We start from the raw sequence: 20,335 nt of genomic DNA on the forward strand, positions 1-20,335 counted from the left end.
CTATAAACTGTGATCACTTATTTTCATTCCAGAGCCTTACTTCGTGCTGAACCATGAAAAGCAAAAATACATTTAAAATATTAAACCGTAAGCTATTAGAGAAGGGTAAAAGAGTCCCTTTGTGTCAGGATTTCTTCTGTCTGAAGGGATGAATAGCAGTCGCCTCTTTCTGACATAAATAGCTTTCATATAATACCTTCCAGTGCAGGGGACGGGGGGTGGGGATGGCTTTAGGACAAAATACAGTCACCACTCTTCCCCATGCATGAACTTTTGAACAGGAAAATAACATTAACAGATTATTAAGCTCCTTGTCACCAAAGGAAAGTAGATGGTATTTTTGTGCCTTAGATAATTTGTAGCAAAAAAGAAAAGTCATCAAAGGGGTAGTCTTTCCTTGCCCTGCTTTTAAATTCACTCTTTTTCTTTTTTCTCTTTCCAACTTAATCTACATTGTCCTACGCTTTCTGACTTATTATTTTGTTCATTATTGCACATGGTTTAATTTTTCATTCTAAAAATCTAGATTAGGTTTCGGAGTCCAGAGTGAGAGAAAGGAACTATTGAAAAACAGTTTTTTTTTTTCCCTTCTTTTTTCTTTCCTTTTTTTCCTAAGGGAAGGCTTTGGTTCCCAGAGGATATCAAATTTCAGTGTCAGTTTTGTAAATAAGTATCAGGAAATCTGTTGTCTACCCATGCCAGGCTGTTTGTCTCGTTTGTGTGTTTGGAGTAAACTCATCTACAAGTGTTTCCCTGATAAAGTTAACACTTAGTTAATTACCCAGAGCCTTGACATGTCCTCTAATTGCCATTTGGCTAGCAAACGTTACATACTTGTCTTGGATAGAATTTGTTGAGGCCTACAGAGGCAAGCTCTTGATGGATGGGGAACAAACCAAATAAATACAGTATTTTATGTTCTTTTAATTCAGGGCCAAGTGGATTTGGATGAAGTGTTTATTTAGTTTGCTGGCTGTTTCAAGATGCTGTGGTGTATTGATTCCTTTTATTACTAGCAGCCGTTTAACCTGACCCCTTCCAGATCCAGTATTTTAAAAGCCATAAATTTTAACTTTACTTATGAGCAAAGGCTGAAATGCTGTGAAAGCCTTTTTATTAGTTGAGCTCCACCATTTTCGATGCTCTCGTGTCACCCGTGGCAACAATATTTAGGGCTTCTTAAATGAGAGTGGCTGCTCAACTGCTAGGGAGGGGTGCACACAGCTATAAATGAAGTCATAAACATTTCAAGCGTATAGGATTCCATGATGCGAGAGCAGACAGGTGCAGGAAAGAAGGGGCAGGCCTAAGGAGAAAAGGATTGGGGTTGATCATGTTAAATAAACATTTACTTTAGCATCTCAGATACTAAGCACAGCTTGGAAACAAGGAGCAGAATACCAGGTAACCAGAGAGCCGGGTGGAGCCAGAGACTGACTGACAACGCCACTCACACAACTGCCCTGGTCTGCGTGTTCCAAGGTCCTAGGCACAACCTTAATTTCTGGGTTTAAAACAAACTAAGACTGACTTTCTTCCCTACACTGTGAAAATATATGCTTCCTGTCACAGACTGATTTGAACAAGATCTAGGAGAGACTCTAGAATGTCAGTTCTCAGCTCTTTGAAGATACCACGACCTATCCTCCAAGGACAGGGAACTGTTTTATGTCATTCCGCAAATCAAAACCATTTCATCTTGAAACAGCCCAGTCATGAGCCTCCTGGCCAGGTGTATACCCTTTAAAGAGTCTAATTTTCCATAAACAGAAGAAAAGGATAAATTATATATGAATTTATTCCTGAAATGCATCACTAGGTAAGCATGCCTTATATTTGGAGTTGAAGAAGAAGCTTAATTCCACTTTGTGGCTTCCTGGTTTTAACTTATGCACACCAGTAGCTTTGGTCTGCTTTGTAGAAAATTTCCCATCAGTTTTCTCATTATCAAAGATGCTTGTTTAAACAAATTTTCTTTTCTGAACCCCTAGACCTCTTTTTATTTGATCATGCAGCAAAACTCTAATACAGCATTAGTGAGGTTATGTAAGCAAAGAATTATTATTTTACCATAGGAAAAAAACCCGAGCTACAAAGAGAAAAACTCATATTGAAATAATTTAAATAAAAACACCTCTAACAAAAGAGAAATGAGATCCCCCTCCATCTTCACTTTATATTTGTTTGCAGAGGAATTTGAGCCATAATGATATGTGCTTAGAACATCTTTCTCTGCCGAAGAATTTAATCCAAAATGATATGTATTTGGGCTTGGTTTGTTATTTTACTTTACCAATCTCTGCCTTTTTTTTCCTTAATGAGGGTCTTTTTAAGAATCATTATACAACCTCTGAATAGAGAATTCTGTCCAAGCATTTTAAGAGACCAGGTATTTTCAATAATTTGAGTGGAACTTAAAAGATAAACCTTAATATTTGTCTCTTCTCTGGATATTTCAGCAGCTTAAGTATGAAAAATGGAATAGATCTAAATGTCGTGTTCTTAAAATTAAGTTGCTTCCCCAAATCATGTTTCTTAAATCTCTAAAATAGGAGAAATGTTCTTAGTAATTAAAAAAAAAAAAAAAATCAGAGTTAAAAGAATATCAGAATTTTACTATCTTTCAGTTTAAGAAATTACCTAACCTCAGTTGAATAAAGGCCCCGCTAGTATCCAAAGAATTGTTTGGTCTTCATATTAAAACCAAAGCCTTCAGAGTGTGGCATCTTTACATGACTGTGGCCAAAGACTTCAGCCCTAGCATTATAAGGAGCTAGGCTTTCTTATTAATTCCGTTCCCTAAATTTAATTGAATTCACTGCACTTAACAGCAGCAAAACTTTTACTGTGTTCTTTTTTTTACAACTTTTTTAAATCAAGGTAGGTCTAAACATATTCTTTATCCAAGCCATCATATGACCAATACCTTTTTTTTGATAACTATGCATCGAAATTTTTTTAAAATTGTAGTAAAATGTACATAACATGAATTTACCATCACTCTCTTTAAGTGTGTAGTTCAATAGTATTAAGTACATTTACATCCCTGTGCATCCCACTTCTAATATACCAGATATTCTAATGAATTTCCCTGCAGTAAGCAGGCCTCCTCTGCAGCCAGACAGCCAGGGTGTATGTAATGATCTGGGTAGACTGTTTTCGCCTACACCCACAAGAGGGAAAGCCGTTGTTACCTTGGGGAAGTTACTCAGATTTCTAGAAAAACTTTCCATCGGGTTGGCTGTCATGGTGTGAATTAAAAGGTTATGTCAGAGGTTAAACTATGCAATTAAATCAAGAAAGCAGATTATTTTAGTCGCTGACATTAACTTTTGAAAAGAGACAGGATTAGCTGTACTTAGTCACATATAAACTGCACAAAGCAAGCAACAGGAAAAAAAAATTATTTCAGCAGGTACATCCCTTGAAAGAAAATCGTTCCCTCTCGCACCTCTAATTTTTCATCTTAATTCTGTTGCTTCATGAGATTCCTTATCCTTTGCCACATCTGCACACAGTGGCTGATGTGTTGTGATAGGTTATTTTTGTTTTTCTGCCTTAAAAAACATTCCCACACTCCCTTGATAATTATCTGCAAATTAACCTTTTCTCTAACTGTAATATTTAGTGGGATAGAGTACAGAATATAGGAGTATGTAAGCGAGACTCTTTGGACAGGAGATAAATTCTTTGAGGCCACAAGGCTGTCATTTATTAAATGACTGCTACAGTCCACTAAATGGGCCCCTTTTGACCTGAAAGAGTTAATGCTGTATTGAAAGTGTCTGGGTTGTCCCCACCTTTTCTCCCTTGGAAGGCTCTGACCCACTAATGGTGGTAATAATAATAGAAAACAATCCCACTTTGCCTCCATTACTCTAAAACTGTTAATGGTATCCTAATGTTTTCTATTCTGTAAGTCTAACTGAAAACTGAAGTTCTGCTCAGCTAAAATTTCTAATGTGGTATTTTTTTCACTGCCATTTTTACATCCTGTGCAGGGTGCTGAGTAAGGAATAAGGCAAAGGCTTATAATTGGTCTTTTAAATCACCATAAACACTTATTTCACACCCCCCCCCCATGGCTATATCTAGTGCCCATAACTCAGTCATAAGATGATGGGAAAAACTATTTAATGATGCAACACAAGTTCCTTCCTAAATTCTTCTCCAGAACTAGGCAGGGAATATAAAAATATGACAGTGTGCTCAAAAATTGATTTAAAAATAAGGACAAAAGTAGCTCTTCTCGGTTGTTGTTGTTGTTATATTATATTATATATTAGCTGTGAACCAAGTAGTGCTTTCTTTTTAGACATGAGCACTTTTTAGAAAAGCCATAGTTTTTTGTTTTATTGTAATTAATTATTAAAAGTGGAAAAGGATTCTGTCATGTTTGTGGTATTGGAGAAGAATCTTGAGAGTCCCTTGGACAGCAAGGAGATCAAACCAGTCTGTTTTAAAGGAAATCAACCCTGAATATTCATTGGAAGGACTGATGCTGAGACTGAAGCACTGATACCTGGGCCATCTGATGGAAGAGCCAACTCATTGGAAAAGACCCTGATGCTGGGAAAGATTGAGGACAGGAGGAGAAGGGGACCACAGAGATGGCTGGATGGCATCACTGACTCAATGGACATGAGTTTGAGCAAGGTCCAGGAGATGGTGAAAGACAGGGAACCCTAGCGTGCCACAGTCCATGGGGTCACAAAGAGTCGGACACTGCTGAGCTATAAAGAACAACAATGTTTGGAACAGAACTGGGGCTTCTGGTCTGGAAGACTGACTTCAGTGAAAAGCGAAGAATGATCATACTTCCTTGCTGGGGCATTGTTCAGATGACAAACATTTGGCACAGAGCCTGTCACATAATAAGTTCTAAATAAAGATTAACTACTGTTATTGTTGTTGAACCAAAACAAAAAATCCACCCCAGTTTTAGGTCCTTAGGCCGTATACACTAAGGGAAAATGAGTCTCACCTAATAAGTGGTACAGTTCAAAATCCCCTCCTTGTTTATCGTCTGTAGCAAAGAACAAGTGTGTTCGAGGAACTGTGTTTGGACACAGGGCCTCAGACTTCAGAGACTTCATGTCTCTGATCCAGTGGGATCAGTCATGCACCTGGTCACCTGGTTGCTTCACTCACTTTGTGCTATCTCTGTCCTTCATCTCTGCGCTCCCCCAGCCCCTAATGCCTTCTCTACAGTAGACACGTCGGTGGGCTTGCCACCCCTCCATGGGCCTCTTTTGTCATGTCTCTCCCACGTTGTACCCTGGACAACCTCCCAGGCTATCGGACACGGCCCAGTTTTCAGGGATCCATGTTGGGCCAGAATCCTTTTTCTGCCCTGACTCCCACCACTCACTACATGTCTTGATTTACGCCATCTTGTTTTGGAGTGCTTTTGAATTCTGCATTTTGACTCTTCATATAGATTGCTTGTGCCTTAAGAGCAGGCGTTCAGAAAGAGATACCCATCTGTGACTTTATTTGAATAATTCAGTCCAGTGCCTCTGACAGATGTAGAGGAAAACATATCCCTCTTTCTCTTACCAGAAGCAAGTATGATATCTGTATATATATAATATATATATATATATATATATAGTATGTTGCAGCTTTGCTACTTTCTTGAACATAGGTAATTGCATCTGATCACAATAAAAATCCATGAAATTAGCACCACTGTTAACTTAGGTTAACTTCACGTACCTGTGCTTCAGTTTTCTCAACTCTACAATGGAGATAACCATAGTATGTACCTCATATAATTGAGTTAATTAATATCTTTGTAAAAGTACTCAGAACATGCCTAGTATAGTGACAGTGGATGTTTATTCTGTCATCATCATTATCACCCTCAATATAATCTTTTTCACTTTTCCACTTTTACTGATGAAGAAACTGAAGCCCAGAAATGTTAAACAGCTTGCTGAGACCCAAGGTGTTCCAAGTCCATAACCAAGATACCTGTTACGTCAAAGTCTTTATTGCTAACCACCCAAGACCATTTACTTCTAGTCCATCATTTTCTTATTCAGTTTACAGAAAGTGAAAGTGAAAGTCTCTCAGTCGTGTCCAACTCTTTGTGACCCCATCTACTATACAGTCCGTGGAATTCTCTAGGCCAGAATACTGGAGTGGGTGGCCTTTCCCTTCTCCAGGAGATCTTCCCAACCCAGGGATCGAACCCAGGTCTCCCGCATTGCAGGTGGATTCTTTGCCAGCTGAGCCACAAGGGAAGCCCAAGAATACTGGAGTGGGTAGCCTATCACTTCTCCAGGGGGTCTTCCCAACCCAGGAATCGAACCAGGGTCTCCTGCATATCAGGTGGATTCTTTACCAACTGAGCTATGAGGGAAGCCCCACTCAGTTTACAGAGAAGTTCCTAATTCATAGTTTAGAAATACTATGAAAGAGAAGCTTGAGATAAACACACCCATACAGCACATGCCCCCTCCAGAAACAAACACCTCCTCCCTGTGGGACAGCTCTGCCTCTTCCCAGATATGAAGTCTCTGTTGAGTGGCCCCAGGAATACAATGGAAGGACAGGTGCTTAAAAGTGGTATCATGTTTACTCTTATATTTTCAAAATCCAGTTGTAGATACGTTGTTTGAACACTTGGTCAACCATAGTAAGAACTGATTGTATTCAACTTTTGGAAGCCTTTCTTTTTTTTTTTAAGGTGTATAACAATTAGTAGTAGGTCTATAATTATTAGTAATCATCTAGAGAAGGTCCTCTCTTCACGGAGGAGTCAGGGGCCAAGCTGAACAGGTGAATTTAATGCAACTCTTATTATTGAGGAATTTGTCTCTCATAAAATTCACCCTGTAATAGACTAGAATGTGTCCACCAACAGACATGCTTCTCACTGCTGTTATCAGCTCCGTACTTATGCTCCCTTCACCAGTGGTATAGCCAAGGAACAGTCTTCCCTGCTTCCCAAGTATCTGTCAGGCCTGAGTTAGAATAACTGGCAGGTGTTTATGTGAAGGAAAAATTGGAGAATATAGTGTTAAATCAAGACTATAGGTTACAATTGAAAGAAACAAATTTCATTCTGGCTCTTGCAAGGAAGATAATTTGTTGACACAAGTAACTGAAAAGTTCAGAGGAGGATCTACATAAAGATATGGGTGGATCTAGGGCCTATATGAACAATACTCTCTCTCACACACACAGTTTTAGTGCATCTCTTTGTCGAAAAACAAGATGGTTAACAGCAGCTCCAGGTTTATCCTCCCAGTAATCCCAGTAGCAAACAAGATGATTTTTTCCTGGTCATTCTTCAAGGATTAGTTCTAATTATTCCAACAATATACTCCTGAGCCAACCAAGGGGATGAAATGGCTAGGCATGCCTGGGTTAGAGGCACACTTCTGGGTGAGAGTAGGCAAGGTGTAGTAAACCAAAGAAAATCAGGATTCCCCTTCTAGGTGGAATAGTGGATACAGGGTAGGAAAAAAAAGAATGGATATCAATAGTAGGGGGAGGTAGAAAGGACAGATCAGCATAACTGGAGAAAGTGATGCTCTTTCTCCATGAGCTTCTCTGAGTCAGTAAAACAACATTTCCAGGTAGTCCTGACATTTCACTACAAGCCAGCAAGGATTTCAGTACAAAATAGATTGATCATAGATTTCCCCAAGAGAGAGTTATTCATGGAAATACCACCTTCTTGTAACCTTGATTCCTGCTGGCAAGGGCTCCTCAAGCTGAGTTACAGGGAAACTCCAATGTGTTGTCAGATTTCACAACAATATTAAATGGGACTTCCTTTTCATATTTGGTACCTCATTTATTTTGTGTGTCCCCATGTTATTAGTTTTACTGCCCATTAATCATTATATATTACAAAACATAGTAGAGTGTGCTGAAGAAGCGACAGCACTGGGTCTGACCGTGACAGTCACAGCTTAGCCATACGAGGAGGAAGCTTAAGGGTGACAGGCAAGGCCCCTTCCTACCCACCCCCAGAGGCTCAACCATGAGCACCCCTTGCCTCCCAGTGGACTAGCATATGTTTCTTTAGTCTTTCCCACTTGGTCAAAGAAAGATCTGAGGACAGTAGTCTGTTCACTGTGAGGACAGATGACTAACATACTAAAAATGTTTCTGAAGAAATTGTTTCACAAAAGCCTGAAATTATCATTGTAAAAACAAAGAAAGTAAATAGAAAGGTATTTTATGAGCAGTGAGTTCTATTACTGTATAATATTTCAATCTTTCTTCTAATTTGTCCTGTAGGTTTCTTCCCAATTATCTTTTCTCAAAATAACAGTATTATCAAGCCATTCCTCTGATGAAAAACTTTAAAAAGCTTCCGATTGCCTCCTGCTCTGAGTCTAGCCTTCTTAGCCCAATTCTGAGGCCCTTCTTATCTCACTTCCTCCTTTGTCCCCACACTTACTTCCTGTTAGGTCCCAGTTTTCCCTTGCTGATCATGCATCCTGTGTTCCCACTACCAAGCAGACATGTCAGGACTTTTCCCCATGCTTTTCTCTTGCAGTAGAGTGTCCACATCCTACTTTTCCCATGTATTCGGTCCATCTTTGAGGACTTTCATTCATGAGGACACTTCATTCATGAAGCTTATCCTAAGGCTTGAGATCACAGTGTGCTTTCTCTTCTCTAGACTTCCCCAAGTCTAAACTACTCCAGCCCTGAACCCTGCTATATGTCAGCTCTGTCATTTATAGAGATGCCTATTGACTAATGATCCCCAAAACCTATAACCTGGTCTGTTTTGCCATTTTGTTGATAGTATCATGGGTTGGTCTGAGGGAGAGGAATCACTTGGCTGGTGAAAAAGACTTACTGGCTCTTTATTTGCTGTCCCTGACATGGTTCTTTTCATCAAGTGATTTTAACACCTGGCTTCTTTTTGGAAAATGCCTCTTAAGAAATGAGCTTATTTGGGCTATTGAAAGAGGAAAACAATTAAGCAATACAAAACAGAAAAGGTAGAAGTTTTGAATAAAGAGTGAAAATTCAAAGCTAACGATGACTTGGGCCCACAATGTATGGATATGGAAACAGAAATTTTCCTGGCATCATGTTGGTTGTAGATAATCCTCCTAATGACTAAACATTGCTCATGAAAGAAGGCATATGGTACAAACTAATGTTTACTAAATATTTACTGCGTGCCAGTTTCAAGCTCTGTATCAGATAATCTAACTACCATGTGCATGCATGCATGCTAAGTGGCTTCAGTCGTTTCTGAATCTTTGTGACCCTATGGACCGAAGCCCACCAATCTCCTCTGTCCATGGGATTCTCCATGCAAGAGCATTAGAGTAGGTTGCCATGCCCTCCTCCAGGGGATCTTCCTGACCCAAGGGCAAAGTGATGTCTCTGCCTTTTAATTCACTGTCTAGGTTTTTCATAGCTTTTTTTCCAAGGAACAAGTGTCTTTAATTTCATGGCTGCTGTCACAGTCTGCAGTGATTTTGGAGCCCAAGAATATAAAATCATGAAAGATAAAAATCTTAAAACCCAAGAATTACACTCTCTCTGATAAGATACTCATAGCAGGAACAGTCGGAGAAGGCAATGGCAACCCACTCCAGTACTCTTGCCTGGAAAATCCCACGGACGGAGGAGCCTGGTGGGCTGCAGTCCCTGGGGTCGCACAGAGTCAGACTCGACTGAAGCGACTTAGCAGCCACAGCAGCAGCAGCAGGAACAGCAAGCAGAGACCATTACCTCACAGCTGTTAGAATGGCTGTGTGCACTACTCTGGAAAGCAGTATGGAGGTTTCTCAAAAAATTAAAAATAGAACTGTCATGTGACCCAGCACTTCCACTATGGATATATATCCTAAGAAATGAAATCACTATTTTGAATAAGTATTTATATTCCCATATTTATTGCAGCTTTATTCACAATAGCCAAGACATGGAACAACCCAAGTGTCCATCAATGGATGAATGGAAAAAGAAAATGTAACATATATATATATATACACACACACACACACACATGCACACATACATACATTTATATGCATACACACATATATACATACACATGCACGCACACATAAATACCTACACATACAGTGGAATGTTCTTTCACCATAAAAAAAAGACAGAAATCCTGCCATTTGTGTCAACATGGCCTTGAGAGCATTACACTAACTGAAATAAATCAGAAAGACAAATACTGCATGATCTCACTTATATGTGACTCTGAAAAACCCATACTTATAGACACAAAGAGTAGAATGGTGGTTGCCAAAAGCTAAACGATGGGGAAAATGAGAAAGGATGTTGGTCAAAGGCTACAAATTTAGTTATAAATGCTGGGGATCAATGTACAACATGGTAACTGTAGTTAACAATACTGTATTATATACTTGAAGGTTGTTAAAAGAGTAGATCCTAAGTGTTCTCATCATACACACACACAAGATAATAATGTGAGGAGATGAAGGCAATAATGAACCTTATTGTGGCAATCATTTTGCAATATATGCATGTATCACATCAAATCAAAATGTAAGTATATATTATCAAAATCAAATATGTATGTATCAAATATTGGGTTGACCAAAAAGCTTTGTTAGGATTTTTCCCTAAGATGTTAAAGAAGAACCTGGGGCTTCCCAGGTGGCGCTAGTGGTAAAGAATCTGCCTGCCAGTGCAGGAGACTTAAGAGATGAGGATTGGATCCCTGGGTTGAGAAGATCCCCTGGAGAAGGGCATGGCAACCCACTCTAGTATTCTTATCTGGAGAATCCCATAAATAGGTGAGCCTGGAGGGTTACAGTCCATAGGGTTGCAAAGAGACACAGATGAAGCAATTTAGCATGCCCTTGATACATTGCATCATTAAACTTACATCATTATATATCAATTATATCTCAATTAAAAAAAATAAAATGTTTACCCAGGGTAAAAAAATCAGAGAGTCACAGGAACAATTCATTTCTCTTGACTCCCACCCTCTCCTAGACACATACTTACTGGGGCACAGTCTCATTGAAAGCAATGATGAGGATATTTTGTGCAGCCCTTCCTCCTTCCTCTCCTTCTTTGTTGCTCTCTCTGGACATGAAAAAAACATTTGAATTTGGATAAGATCACTGGTGTAAGATGTGGCTTTATTTTGTACAGGAAAGAACTTTATAAATTATAAAGCAACAGGGAAATGTTAGTTCCTATTTCACTTGCCTTCTATTCCTCTTAGGACTTAGCACAGTTCTGAGTGACAAAAACTATTCAGTAAATACTCATTGATGGCTGACTTGATTTTTAACTTGGAGTTTTACCAGTAGATTGAACCTAGGTTGAAGTGCACCTCTTAAGAGATTGTTAATTCATATTACTGGGGGTTTTCCTTGTGGCTCAGCTGGTAAAGAATCTGCCTGCAATGCGAGAGACCTGGGTTCGATCCCTGGATTGGGAAGATCCCCTGGAGAAGGTAATGGCTACCCACTCCAGTATTCTGGCCTGGAGAATTCCCTGGGGTCACAAAGAGTCAGACACAACTGAGCGACTTTCACTCATTCACTCATTCATGTTACTGCATTCTCATTACATATAATCATATAATTGTTATTCAAAGCTCTAAAACCTTCCTTTCTATCAGTTCTGAAAATAGTAAGTAATTGAAAATTTCAGGGTTTTTTTTTCCTTTTAGTGCAGTCCATTAGCTATAAAAAGGCGAGACATGAATAAAGCAAAAGTATAAAAATAATTTTGGGCCCTCAAAAAATACAGGTACCCAGCTTATACAACATCATGTAAAAATATCTTCATGTGGATAACATCCAAGAAATCAATCAGTTTGACCTCTTCAGTATGCTAATAGTTTTTTAAGAAACTTATTAAAATTCTTTTTAATGTACTTTATTTTGTGAGTATGGCATTATACAACCCACGTAAGGCATAAACCACTCAACAATCAAAAGCAGAAGAAAGAGGTGCTATTGAAGTAAGCCATACAAAGAATAAGTGGTAAAAAGAATGAGGTGGGGGGAAAAAATCACTGAAACCATTTGTGTTCAGAATGAAAAGCCTATTACCAAGACATACAAGGAGGACTTGGAAGGAGAATAAAGGTATTCTTGGCAGTGGGGAAAAATAAGACTATTCAAAGTGTGTGTAAGGATGGGGAAATAGCAGAAAAGGTTAATATCACAAAGAGAGAAGTTAAGTTGAAAGGAATGACTAGTAGAAAAAGACAAAACGTAGAGATGAGTGAGTAATTATAAGTAGGGTAGAAATAATTAGATCCTTGAAAACAGGACAAAGAAACCTAAGGTCACATTAGTAAAAACAAGAGGTTGTGTGTGAACTTTGAGGGAGTAAAGCAATCATGGATCAACTCCCTTTAGCTTCACAGCACTAGAGTGGAGAGTGGTCGGTCACCTGCTCTCACTCCCCTTTTCTTGCACCTTCCTTTATCTCTACAACAAATATTTATTCAGTAGTTCTCTGCACTGAGGATACCAAGATCAACAAGACAGAAAACGGGAGGTGGCGTTCATCGATCCTATTGATCCCATTCCACAGGTAGGAAAGCTGACCTCTTTAATCAGTTTATTTGACTCTTAAGTGAGTTTTTTTTTCCCACTTAAATAATAAAAGTTATGGTTTTTTCCTTCCTTAAGTATTCACACTTCCTTCCAGACAACAATGCTGTTTATATAATTTTTAAACTTGTTATTATCTTGAATGCCAGTTTGGGGGTACTGTTGTTGTTGTAGTTTTTAATCTGGTGGAGTTATCCTGACAAGGCAAAGAGAGAGAAAACGAAAGATTACAACAAACCCATCTGTGGGCAGTGGGTTTGACTGAGTTCTCCAGTTGCCTTAACAGAATCTCCTTAGATATGGTTTAAAATGTATGTATTTTTTTTTAAGAGTTTGCCTACTAAATTGAACCACAGAGTCCATTTTCTTATCCACAAAGTTAAAAAATAAAAAGACAGGAGATTGTCATAAGAATATTTTCAGTGTAGTAAATTTACCATTTATTGTATTTGTTGGATATAATTTGAGTCCAGGAAGAAAACCAAAATGTGGCATCAGGTTTTGACTTTCCATTTATAAATAAAAGAGGGATTTTTTTTAGTGAAGAAAATTAAAGCATACAGCAACACTTAGCATAGATGTGGAGTCACTTGGAGGGCCATGCCCACACTTATAATCAAATCATTTGTTGTATTTGTTCACCTAATCTTCCCATAATTTTCTCTAGATCTTTTCACTTTAAAATAGACAATGTTTGGAGTCAGAGTAGGAGAGATTATGCAAATATATAACTCTTAATGAGAAGTTCATTATTGAATATTTTGACATGAATTTCAGGAAATGATAAGACCCTGGGATTTATGAGACTTAAAAGGAAAAAAATAAATAGAAAATAAACTCTTCTCCTGGAGAACTTGGAAATTGCCAGTAGAAGAACTGAGACCCAAATGACAGCAGATAACATATAAACCAGATTACATTATGCCCTGTGGTAATGAATAGGAAGCAGGGCACTGTGATAAGCTTGGAATGATGATCAATATGTGGAATACTGAGATAAGCAAGAAGGTAATTAGGCCCATTATGGACACAGTTGGCACAGATAACATAATTTGGGAAATTATACATTTATATATTATGGGGAATTTTTTTTCTGGGCTAATGAATTTGCAATGATATCTATTAAAGCATATAAGACATTTAGCCTCCAGGGGAAACTACTAAAAAAAAAAAATCAAACATACAAAATTTTCAGTAAGTTTAATCTAAAATAAAAAGACAAAGTGAGATGTGTTGGAGAATAAAGTAGTGTTGTGAATGCCTACTTGAAATTCGTAATAATTTTTCATTCAAAGAGTTTTAAGGCTATTAATTTCACATCACAACTCCCCATGAAGCAAGTAAAGCATTTTTATTGTATTTGCCCAAGTTCATTGTTCATATGATAGCAAAGCCAAATTGTTAATGAAAGCAAGCTATCTTGACGAATCATGGCCTTCTCAAGGTTCATGCTGAGCCCCCTGGATAACATTGCAATCATTTTGATCCCCAGTTTACTACTGGGCACAATTCCTTTGTTTTAGGGGGAGGGGCTCTAATGTAATTAATTTTCACTAAATGCCTTGAGGACTATCGATGTTACTGAAATGTGCAGATTGATACATTATTTATTGTTAACTATCGTAAGTATCTGTTAATTATAAAGCTCTGTCATGGAGGAAAACTTGCCATGTATCTGAAAGTGAATACCTTCCCCTAAATAATTCTTTATGTTTTAATAAGAATGTATTGGAAGCAATTTCATCAATAATGGAAGATCCAATTACTGGTCTTCTGGATTAAGGCATTCTTTTATTGCAAGATTTTAATGCTAGAATGGGAAGTTCAAACATTGCCAATGAAATCTCAGACTAATTAAATGATTATAGCCTAAGGAGAAGGGTGTCTAAGACTCCACTATTAATCTTCCCAAGAATAGCCTCTATATGTGATGAACAGATGGATATACCTTATTTCAAAAGAAAAAACTGTAAGGAGTTGTTTGGAGGAAAATTCGTTTAACTTTTGAATAAAGAAGGAAGGATGGTACTGTATTTCTTTATGGAGCCCTTTTTCAGCTTCTTGCAGAGAGAATAGTTGTATTTTAAAATGCAGTGGTGGATTGAACCAAAAGGATTGTTCTAGAGATTCAGTTAATGTTTAGAGTTGATGTAAAAACACCAATGACAATAATCATCACCAATGCTTTATGAGTACCTGTTATGTGCCAAGCACTCTTCCATCCTCATTTTATCCAAATTTTACACATTAAGAAGCAGGGACAAGAAGGTTAATAACTCAAAAATAAGTGGCAGAGTGGGGGGTATTGGAATGTCTCACTGCCTCTCCACTTCATCATTCACCATTAATCATTACTCTCTAGAGTCTATTATTCTCTATTATCTGTTGCAGCACATGGTCTTAGTTGCTGTGCAGCATGTGGGATCTCAGTTCCCCAACCAGGGATCGAACCTGAGTCTCCTGCATTGCAAGGCGGATTAATAGGGAATTTCCCTATTCTCTATTATCTTAATCATCTGCCTTTCAGGGAACCAGCAGCAGTGCTCAGCCATAGGGAAGAGGCAGAAACTTACCCAAACAGTCCTCCAAAAAGGACTTTTTGTTTTACAGTGAGTTGAAGTGAGTGGACTTCCCAGGTGACTCAGTGGTAAAGAATCCACCTGCCAATGCAGGAGATGTGGCTTCAATCCTTGGGTCCCACTCCAGTATTCTTGCCAAGGAACTCCCACAGACAGAGGATTCTGGCAGACTACAGTCCATGGGGTCTCAAATGAATTGGGCATGGCTTAGCAACTAAACAAGAACAACAACATGTTGAAATGGGACTTTCTACTTAGAAGACTGGGGCAGTGGTTTCAGTGTTTTAACTCTATTTTGAAGAGGTACCTCTCCACTTGGACAGGAGCTCTCTACTTCCCTTCTCTTCACTTGTTTCATGTCCATGGGAGAAATGATGGCAGAATTCCTTTAAATCTTTAGACTTGGTGTATGTGTTCAGTTTCGTCATAACACTGCATTTTTTCTGGATGGTGAGGAGGAACAGGGGATATGTCTGAGGATTGGTGGAGCCAGAAAACATGGCCCTGAAATTTCCCTCTACTCTATATGAGGAAGGCTTCCAGGTTCAAGTCAAGCCCATCCTTCACTTGGAACAAATAAATCTTCAAAAAAGCTATGGCATCTTTTAAAAAATCTTTCTGTGATATTTCTTTTGGAGACTTCTAAGGAAAAATTTGGCACATGGAACTTCAAGAATTCTTTTATTATACTACTTTAAGTATAATATTTCTCATGCAAGATCCCTCTTTTAGTACCTTTGATAAACATTGTATCATGTTTCTAGAAATTTGTGAATGTCAAGTTCATGTTTCTGATGGGAAGATAAGTTTATCAGTATCTTAGAGAACATGGTCATTGAACATAGAAGTCATAAGTTTAAAAAAATAAAGCCTTGCTACTAAAGTTTGGGAAAAGATCTATTTCTTGGCATTTGCAGCTAATCTAAATGGGCTTGGAAATCATTGAAAAATTATATTCAGTTTACATTCAGATACTCAAAATGGGACAAGTAAATGCTCAAATTTGGACGTAGTCCATCTCATGGCTGATGCCATGTGGTATTCAGAGATCACTGTCTCAAACAGTTGCTTAAAATCAGCCACAGTCAGTATCACGTCAGATACAGGTGAAAATGTGAGGAGTCCTCACTTTGGAGTTGACTTCAGTCAACTGGGATGGAACTACTGAGGTATTGATTTTGATTGATTACTCCCTTCATATCATTCCTTCAAGGAGACCTCTACTTTAAGTGGGAGCCTAGAAAACAGTATGATTTATATAAATGGTTAGGCTAAAAATACACAGAAAATCTTCCCCTTTTGAAAGCTACAGGATTTCCAATGCAAAGGCAACCTAAGCTGAAACTGTGGAGAATGGGAGTGGGTAAGAAGGACTGAATGTGACAATTTACTGTGCTCACGTACAATCTTTATGTGCTAAAACCTTTATTCCAAGTGTTTGGTTGACATTTAGTGCTGATGCCATCAGTTGACTTATAATAATCCCTTGTAACCAGTAACCTCAACCTTCCCTCAGAAGTCTTGGACGTGTAAAGAAAACGTAAACTCTAGCCAAGATCCTTTCACTCAAGAGATTCAATTCAGTCGGTTCAGTGCACCTATAAGTCCTTGTAAGGACTTTCCTGATTTCAAATTCTCCTCTCTAACATCAGTCTTTTTTTCCCCATGACCGTATCCTGTTTATTCCCTAGAAATAAATAAGAAAGTTGTTTTCAAGCCTGAAAATCCCTGAGTCCACGTTTACAACCAAGACTCAGATGCTTTTCTGCTTTTGTTTTTTTTTTTTACCACATCCAGTAGAGTTAGGCTATAATTTTGGCCAACATCAGTTGACACTTCTAATTTGTGACTTCTATTTATGTAAAGTGAATTAATTGCTGGTTCTATTAATCCTGCAAAACCCATGAATCCTTAATGTTCAGTTTGCTTCAAATGAGTAACAGTGTATTTGTTCCTTCTCAAAGATGACTTCTTGCTGAGCTCCTTTTAGATAACATGCCTTATATCTTGGATGATTTATTCACTTTCATGTTCCCTAGAATTTATTGCTAAATGTTGACGTGAATACTTACAGTTTGGGTTCAAATATAATCTCCTGAATGGCAATTAATAAATAAAAGATGGTTACTATTGTTGACAGAGGAACTAGGCTTCCTCAGATAGTTTTCATCTTCATGTTTTTACCAAGCTTCATGTCAGATCCCTAGGGAGAGATGGTGTAAAATATTTTCTGTAAACTCCAAAGCTTTTCCTGTGGTTTTAATACCCCCACACCTCTCTGTTGCTTTTTGTTTTCTTGTCAGAAACAATCTTATTCAGTTTCTGTTTCTTCCACTTCCTTTCCTTCCTAGGACTATAAGAAATACACCTCTTTCTGGACTTAGTAGCAGTGTATTCTTACTATTTACAATTTGCAAAGTAGCACCTGAAATTTGTCCCTGAAATATCTTATGTTTTTTTTTTCTCCTTAATCCCATCTATGTTGCATATCTTAATGATACACTGTTATCTATAAAATAGAATGTTTATTGTCATCATGTATATTGTTAAAGTGCAAAATTGCCTCCTGTAAGGTAATGTGAAACTGGAAAAACAACATCCAGTTTTTGCATTTTTTCTGTTTAACTAGGCTCAGGGCTAATCTAGACTAATGGTCTTAGTTAGAGATGAGGAAACTAGAGACCATTTGAAGAAGCTTCAACATAGTCATGTAGAGGGTGGAGGCCAAGTACAACTTTGGACAGTATAGAGCAGAAAAGGCACAGTGAGGCTTCCTGAAAACAGTTCCCAGCTCTGACGCTTATTAAGTGTGTATCTTTAGACCAAGTATTTCTCTGCCCTCTGCCTCAGTTTCCTCATCTGTAAAATAGGAACAATATTGGCAGTAGCACATCTTTAAGGATTATATTAGTACAGATAAAGCACTTACAACTGAGCTAAGCACTCTCTGCATTGTTAGCTATTAGCATTATTGTTATTATTTTGACTGTCTTTAACATATTTTCAATACCTGGGATGGTGTATTTTGTTTTTTAACTCTATGCATGTCTATACAGGCATGACACCTTTGCTGTACTTCTTTTTTCTTCCTTGTACTACCTAGTATTTTCTTAAGCAACTAGTAATAATATTTATGACAGCAGCATTAGCAGAAGCAAAAATAGTGATCATAGTAAGAAATGATAGAGCTGTTTACTGAGCCTTACTATATACTAGGCATTGAAGTAGCTACTTTATGTTCACAATCCTTAAGATGTACTCAATCTGTATCTACTAAAAACTGTAAGGTAGTCTATTTCCAGAAATGCAAGTGTGGCCCCTTCATGACAGGAATCTTTGTAACTGGAGAGGATCATGAGCTTTGGCCCTGGTGGAAAAGAGCCCTGCTAGAATTCCCTCCATCTTTAAAATAATCCTTGTGCTGCTGGTATTTATATAGCCTAATCCTGTTACAGACAACTGCCAGCCTGACTGTGGGTGGGAATGGAGATCAAGGCATGAGTGAAAAGTGGCAGGTAACAGGGCAAGACAAACAGTGCAAGTGAATATTACAATCAAAACACAAATTATTAAACTTCACCTAGGCTTTTTTGGAATATTACATCATGCAAAGAAAATTACCCCATTTCCTAGATAATCAAATAGAAATACATATGGAACAGTAAGCATTGACACAGAAAAGTTGTTTTCTTTCCTTGCTTTGCTTTGTCTGTCGACTAAATAAATTGCATTTACTACACAGGAACAGTGCTAGAGTATGATAAAGTGTTTCAGGACAGAAATTAAAGTCACTTCGATGCTGTTTGATTTTTGTGCATATTACATTCCTTAATAATTGTGAGAACGATGTTGAAAATAATAAAAGCTATAATGTATGGGAATGCTTAGAATGAGAACGGTGAAACACTTAGATGCTCGGTGTGTGTGTGGCTATGTGAGTGTGCGTATACACACTCTCATACATATAATCTCTAGAGACTGCTACAGCTTTTCAAATTCATGTCTATGTGTATGTGCATATGCATATATATATACATATTTATTCTGTATATAACATGTATTATCATTTTAAATCTTCCCACAACTTTATAGAAAAGGAACTAAGGCACCAAGAAGTCAAATATTTGCTCAAAGTCACAAAAAGTGGCAAAGCTGAGGTTTAACACCAAGTCCCACCCCCTTAACACCCCCACCCCTGCCTTTTGAGATAGAACAACAAGCCTTCCTACTCCATCAGGCTGCCTTAAGGGAAGGGTGACCTTTTGCCCTTTTTCTCTTTTTTTCCAGATTCTCCAAGCAAAGATTTTGGTCCAACTCTGGGTTTGAAAAAGTCCAGCTCCTTGGAGAGCCTACAGACCGCAGTTGCCGAGGTCAGGAAGAATGAACTTCCCTTCCACCGGCCTCGACCACACATGGTCCGCGGCCGTGGCTGCAACGAGAGCTTCCGAGCAGCCATCGACAAATCTTATGATGGACCTGAAGAGTTAGAAGCCGGTAGGGCAACACGCTTGCTGAAATGGTTTCTTCCTCTCGTTATTATCAGCGAATCATAGGCACGAATGGGTGCTTAACTACAGAGAAAAATGATTTAAGGATCACAATTATATTTTTGATATTAAAAGTAATTCATTTTCCTGATATGTTTTGCCCTTTGGCTTAATGAACATGGAATTGGATAACGCAATATGCAATTTATTTTACAGGGCAACCACTGAAGAATTGTTCTCCTTCAATTTCCTACAAGGACCAACTGTCATTTACCCTTAGGGTAGCAGCACTAAGTATGCATTTCTTGACATTCTTATTCAAGTCATTAGATGCAGCCTCAACCCAAGGACTGACTGCATTAATTGCATAGAAACAGCCGGGTTATAGCTGCACTCAGAAACTTCTCCTGGAAATAAACTCACCCTGTTTGTTTCCCAGCATGTCGGCATTCTGAGCTGATCAAGGTTAACAAGCTGCTTTCAGAGAGATCAGCATTTCAGCCCATATCAAACCTTTTATACTCCTGGCTAAGCAACCAGTGTCCCCTACTCCCGACAGCAAAAGCCTTGCGTAACCACATTTAGGCAGTTGTCTCTTCAAAGGGCACATGTAGCCACATGGCAGGGTAGAACTCCTGAGTGCTTTGATTTGTTCTTCTACATTTTAACTTTTCTTGAAATACTGACAGAGGAGCCCCTGACTATGTGTATTGAT

General features: G+C 38.3%; 1 protein-coding gene across 14 annotated transcripts in view; it reads left to right on the plus strand.

Annotated features, from left to right (window-relative positions):
- The window catches only part of PARD3B (par-3 family cell polarity regulator beta), a 1,110,743-nt gene that overhangs the window by 766,141 nt on the left and 324,267 nt on the right, over window positions 1–20,335 (plus strand). For 13 of the 14 annotated variants that reach the window (XR_014078966.1, XR_014078967.1, XM_081577736.1 and 10 more), the window contains one exon: window positions 19,421–19,627. The exons of the other annotated variant lie outside the window; for it this stretch is intronic. Coding sequence is in view for 11 of the 13 variants with exons in the window: in XM_081577736.1 (XP_081433862.1) it covers window positions 19,421–19,627 (207 nt within the window). In the remaining 2 variants the exon portion in view is untranslated. The remainder of the gene's footprint in view (window positions 1–19,420; window positions 19,628–20,335) is intronic. 14 annotated transcript variants of the gene reach the window in all.

This window comes from Giraffa tippelskirchi, chromosome 3 (assembly GCF_054371585.1).
Source record: "Giraffa tippelskirchi isolate mGirTip1 chromosome 3, T2T-mGirTip1v1.2.pri, whole genome shotgun sequence".
In the NCBI taxonomy this organism is placed as follows: domain Eukaryota; kingdom Metazoa; phylum Chordata; class Mammalia; order Artiodactyla; family Giraffidae; genus Giraffa; species Giraffa tippelskirchi.